Source organism: Hipposideros armiger, unplaced genomic scaffold (assembly GCF_001890085.2).
Source record: "Hipposideros armiger isolate ML-2016 unplaced genomic scaffold, ASM189008v1 scaffold_46, whole genome shotgun sequence".
Taxonomy (NCBI): domain Eukaryota; kingdom Metazoa; phylum Chordata; class Mammalia; order Chiroptera; family Hipposideridae; genus Hipposideros; species Hipposideros armiger.
Window position 1 is genome coordinate 4,388,010 of NW_017731396.1, and position 5,959 is coordinate 4,393,968.

At 52.3% G+C, this 5,959-nt stretch overlaps 1 protein-coding gene across 1 annotated transcript in view; it reads left to right on the plus strand.

Annotated features, from left to right (window-relative positions):
• The first annotated feature begins 1,644 nt into the window (after positions 1 to 1,644).
• The window catches only part of CLSTN1 (calsyntenin 1), an 81,362-nt gene continuing 77,047 nt past the window's right edge, over positions 1,645 to 5,959 (plus strand). The window contains exons 1-2 of the mRNA XM_019639706.1: positions 1,645 to 1,696; positions 4,117 to 4,284. Of these exons, the coding sequence (XP_019495251.1) occupies positions 1,660 to 1,696; positions 4,117 to 4,284 (205 nt within the window). The 5' untranslated portion in view covers positions 1,645 to 1,659. The remainder of the gene's footprint in view (positions 1,697 to 4,116; positions 4,285 to 5,959) is intronic.

Sequence of the window (5,959 nt, forward strand, 5' to 3'; positions counted from 1 at the left end):
TTCCTCTGCCGGCAGTGCTCTTCCACAGGGCTGAATCCTCAGTTCTCTGATGTCAGCTCAAATGTCACCCATCTTACTCTGTTCAGGCTTCTCTAACAAAATATCACAAACTGGGTGGCTTATAAACAACAGAAATTTGCTTTTCACAGTTCTGGAGCCTGGACGTCCAAGAGAGGGCCTCGGCAAGGTCAGGTTCTGGTGACAGCCCTTCTCCAGGTTGCACACAGCTGACTTCTTGCCAGGTCCTCAAGTGGTGGAAGGGGCTAGGGAAGCTCTATGGGGTCGCGTTCATAAGAGCGCTAACCCCGTGCATGAGCGTTCTACCTTCATAACTTCATCACCTCCCGAAGGCCCCTAATACCATCACACTGGGCGTTAGGATTTCAACATATGCATTTTGAGGGGACACATTCAGACCATAGTACCCCTTCAGCGGGTCTTCACTGACCGCCCTATTTTGCTTTCTGCTCTCTGACATGGTCCTTCCTGTTTTCCTGTTTATTTTCCTTATATGAAATAACCTTATTTATGAATTTATGCCCTTACCTGTTTCTCTCTCACTCCTCCCAAAGGTAAGCTTGGAAGACCAGGGACCTCATCAACCTTCTTCACTGCTGTGTCCCTAGTCCCTGACATAGTGTGGGCTCTCAGCAAAGGTTTGTTAAATGAATGAATATCCTTGACCTTGAGTTGGTTTTTCTGCTGAGCCCTCTGTGACCTATAGGTACCACTGTACCTATATTTTCTGAACTGAAATTGTGTTGACAGCAAGGAATCTGGGCCCTACAGAGAGGAGGCCATCATTTCTGTCTCTCTGGCTGAGGCCTCAGGGCATGTTTGGGGGGGGGAGGGGCTGGGCCCTGGCACCTGGGTGGCGCCCCATACCCATGATTCTGTTGGGCCTGTCTTGGCTGGTAAATCAATTTTGGGTTACTGGAGGGGATCGGGGACTTTTATTGGTCAGAACTTTTTCGTTTGCTGGTGACAGAAACCCAATTCCAACTGACTTGTGTCGCTGGGGAGGCTCTGGGAGTAGTTCATAGGATTAAGTCAATTGCTGCAGGAACCAGGTCTTCAGGGTCTGGAACTGGGGACTTGATGCTTCTGGAACATTCTCTCCCTCTGGGTCCTCTTCTCCTGCTTGATGTTGCCTTTTGGTCTCATCATCTCCTATCAGACTGACCTCCTTCCACAGCAGAACATGGCTCCTGGCAGCTTTAGTGGAAGGAAAGTTCTTTCTCTCGGTGCCCCCACAGTCCCAGGGCAGCCTCTGATTGGCTCTGCTTGGGTATTGCGCCACCTATTGGACCAGTTGCAGTGGCTGGGGATTTAGTCATATCCCCTTTCTGTGGCGAGGGTGGGGCAGGCTATTGAGAGTGTGATTGCCACCAGAGCCATAGTCAGTGGAAGCAGTGGTGCCTACTGTATGATCAGGGACAAGCTGTTACCACGAGGCTCTGATGCTGGCTGAACCCCAGAGGATGAGAAACCCCACAGTGACACCAACCATGGGTGCTCAACCAGCCTGCCATGGGGGCCAGAGGAAGAGCTGGGGGGACGTGGGGGGGGTAGGAAGTGGACCCGCCCATTGAGGTTAAGATCGGTTTTCTTTTTCCCCATGTAGACCTGGTTTTGCCATCCTAGTGACACTGTGGTGTCATGCAGCCCTGTTTGGAGTGGCAGGTGTCCCACAAAGGTAAAAGAAGGCTGGAAAATGAATGCTGTGTGCTGCATGCGTTTTTTTAAGAAAGCCACAATATGTTAAAGGCTCTGAGAAGTCCTGCAATAAAGACGGCCATTTAATTTAGCTTTTCCCTCATCTGTTTGACCACAGAACTCTTAAATGTTTCAAGTATTCTGTGGAACATCCCTTGAGAATTGCTGCTGTGGAGAAAGAGCACAAGATGCAAAACCAGAGCTCAGGTCTGAGCCCCGTTACTTAGAAGTTGTGTGTGACTTCTCCAAGCCTCAGTTTCCCCATCTGTGAAATGGGTGATAATACCAACCACCCCTAGGCTTATTGGAAATGTGGAATGAGAACGGGTCTTTGATAAGTATTTTGTAAGCTGTAAAGCACCCTGCAGATACTTGACCATTATAACTGGCTTAACCTGGAAATAGCATGTACTTTGTTTACCGTATCAGGTAGGTCACCCTTTGTCATCAAGATTAGGGGATGACAAAGGGAAAGAAAGTGATGCACTCAGGAAGGGCAGAGCCAGGTGACTAATTAGAGATGGGTGCAGTGCTGTGGACAGGAGCCAGGGGAACAGAGGTGACACTGATGGCAAGCCCAGGGGAAGCCTGGCGGGAGGGAGGTGCTGACCCTCACTGTGGGTCCCTTCTCGAGACTTCTGAACAGACAGCTACGCTGGCGCTCCCTCCCCCCAGTCTTCCTTGTGCCACCCAGGGGACTTTGCCTGGGACAAAGGTGGGTCTCTCAGTTCGTTTGGGCCACCTTAACAAAACACCATAGGTGACTTAAACAATAGAAACTTATTGCCTCAGTTCTGGAGGCTAGAAGTCCAAAGTCGAGATGTGAGCAGGATTGTTCCCTCTGAGGGCAGGGAGAGAGAAATCTGCTTTGGGCTTCTCTCCTCGGCGTGTAGATGGCCGTCTTCTCCCCTGTCTCTTCATACCATCTCCTTTCTATTAATATGTGGCCAAATTTCCCCTTTTTATAAGGACACCAGCCCTATTGGATCAGGGCCCACCTAATGACCTCATCTTAACTTGATTGCTTCTGTAAAGACCCTATCTCTGAATGAGGTCACATTCTGGGGTACCGGAGGGTTAGGACTTCAACATATGAATATTGGGGAGACAGGCATTCTCCCCAGTGGGCATCTCCCTCCATCTCGCCAGCCCGCCTCCTTGGCTGAAAGCATGGGGACTATGGCCTGCCGGAAGAGTGAGAGGGCCCACAATTGTGTTAATTGCCACAATACCAGATCTGCAATTAATATGCCATGGGAACAAAGAGCAAAAGCACTAATCGCACATAATTGGGCTTAAACTACACCCTCAGCAGAACTGTACCACTGAGCTCCACTGTTTATGTTCCTTTTCAAATTAGCAAAGATGCAAATTAACATCCATTTCCCCATCACCCTGGTAGGGGAGCTGTAAGGGGGAGCTTCTGGGAGGGGAATGCGTGGAAGGGCAGCCTGGTTGGATCCTGCCCAGAGCCAGGCACCCAGGCTTGACCTTTGGAGCAATGGGCAAGAGCTGGCATGGCGGAAACCTGACTGGGACCTGGGCAGACACCCCACCCAGGGCGGCTGGGACGGGGACTTTGTTCTCTGTGGAGTGCCTCATTGCAGATGGAGACTATCTGGGACCCTGGGGCAGGTTTGGAGACTTGAGGCTCAGTGCTGCAACCTCTCCTCCGTTCTCAGGGTGGTGGTCAAGTCCAGTGGCAGGTGGCAGACCCCCCTCAGAGGGGCAGATGACAAGTGCTCTTGTCACCTCTTCCTTCTGCCCTCTCAGCACAAACAGCCTGAGTCTCTGTGGTCCTGGGGACAGGCTGTCTGGAGTCTGCCCTGCCCATGCTTGCTTCCTTCAGTCAGAAGGCACCCTTCCAGGCCTGGAGGTGGCTAGCACAAGCTTTCGTCCTAACAGGCAGCAGCCCCTGCCCAGCTAGTGCCAGGCAGAGCCTCTCCTGCCCCTCAGCGTGTGTCTGGGGCTCCTCACCCTGGGTCTACCCATCTGCCTCTTCCTTGTCTCTCCCTGACCTTGCAGCTCACACGGTCTTCGCGTGCCATCTATCATGGCTCCTAGCTGGGCCTGTGCAGCCAGGGGCTCAGGGTGGGAGTGGGGTTAACGGGCTCCTCAGCTGGGCTCCTCCCCTCCCCTGTAGGCCACGGGGTTGCCACCCCTGCCTCCCAGGGCCTGCGTGGAGGACAAGAGAGGCCCTTCTCACTCCAGTGCTTTCCTACAATTTGCCTCCCTGCCTTTCCCAGGCTCTGCTGGGCCTCCTGCCTGGCTCCTGCTAAGCCAGCCACACAAGGCTCATGAGGAATTCTCAGGGCCCTACGTGAGGTTGGTTGGGGGAGAAGCCTCTCTTCCTCCAACAGGCAGCCTCCTCATTTGCATCCCCTAAATCAATGCCCTCAGATGATGGAAACCCAGCACTGCAACTTCAAGGAATGGGCGTCAGCAGAGGAGGTGAGAGGAGGCAGGGGTCACCCCCCTTTTCCTGCCGCCCCTTGAAGCCCAGCGGGAGCTGGAGACAGGAGGCCTTTGGGATTGCATCGAGGGCCAGGAGCAAAAGTCCCTCCCTAGGTGAGCATTCTCTTCCCCTGGCTCTTCCTGCAGGCTGGACAGGGAAGGGGGCAGCACCAGGCTGCTGGCAGCAAGGCTTGCTGGGATGTCCCAGCTTTGCGCCTGGCTCAGGCCCCTAATCAGGCAAGGACGGGGCCTCAGGCCTCTCAAAGAACCAGCAGGATCTGAGCAGGCAGGGAGAGGAGGGTTAGCCATTCCCTGCCCTGTCCACAACCCTGGACTGTGGGCTAGCTGAGAAGGGACCCAGCTAGAAGGATCACTGCCATATATCAAGCACTTCCCCCCGTGTATTAACACATTTAATCCATACAACATCCCTGTGAAGCGTGTGTCGTTATGATCCTATTTTATAGAGGATGAAACAGAGAGGAGAGGCCATAGAGCTAGGAAGCGGCAGACTCAGGTTAAATGAGAGACGGCTCGAGAAGGGTGTGGTAACCTGAAAGGGCCATATGCAGACGAGAAGGACATGTCTGCAGGTTGCGAGGGCGGGAGCTGGCCTGGGATGATCAGTACGGGTTTGTCCTTACACAGAGGGGGCTTCCTGGCTGTCCTTTGGGATGGGGTGGGGAAGCCTGGTTCTTGGTCGGGACATCTGCTCCACCCCAGCGTCTTGGCTCACCCATCTGACCACCCACCGTATCATGACCTCTGGGAGCTGGAGGAGGGTACTGGACAGGATGGAGACCAGCCAAGCAGTTCTCCCATCTCAGTGTCCCTCTGACTTTTCATGGCTTTGCAGACACTTGCACCTTCAGCGCAGTTTCTCGGAGATAGTAATGTCCTGGGTAAGAGCTTCGGCTTTGGGGCTAGACGGATCTGGCTTTGAATCCTGGCTCTGCCACTTTGCTGTGTGACCTTGGACAAATTCCTTAACCTCTCTCAGCCCCAGTGGCCTCCTCTGTAAAAGCAAGATAATCATTGTATTCTTTGCATGGATTGCCGCTAGCATGAAATCAGGTAATGCGAGCTGAAGGCTTAGTGCACGGCCAGCCCACAACAAATGTGCGCTATGTTTCATGCTCGTTATTTCTTGGTCCCTGGGGGGTGATTAATCCCGCTACACAGACGAGGAAGGAGAAAAAAGAGGTGCCCGAGGAACTAAATGAGCCAGGAACTAAATGAGCCGGAGGCTGGAAAGGGCCAGGGATTCTGAAATCTGGCTCTGGATTTACATTGGAGTTTGCTGGCCCAGGGAACTTCAGGGCAGAGGAAAAATACCAAGAGGCCAGAGGAGCCTCATCTGAGGGTTGGACAGTTTTGGCAAGTCCCTCAGACCCTCTGAACTCCTGCTTCCCATTGGTTAAACAGGGATGAATAAACCCCTACCTGGGAGATTGTTATGTGTCCCAAATGCATAGAGATGCCCTGGAGAAAGGGAGCATGCTCAATACATACAAACTTGAAAGTGCTGCGTGAAAGTAGTTATGATAACCATCATCATGTCCTTCGACTTCTCAAAGTACATTCGAATATATCATCATCATCATCATCATCATCATCATCATCATCATCATCGTGAGAGCAGCTACCATTGACTGAGCATCTTCTGTGTGTCACAGACTGAGCTAAGCCCATTATATGCGTCCTCTCATTTCATCCTCACCATAATCAAAAGAAGGTATTGTTATCATACCCATTTTACAGATGAGGAAACTGAAGCTCAGAGTAATTA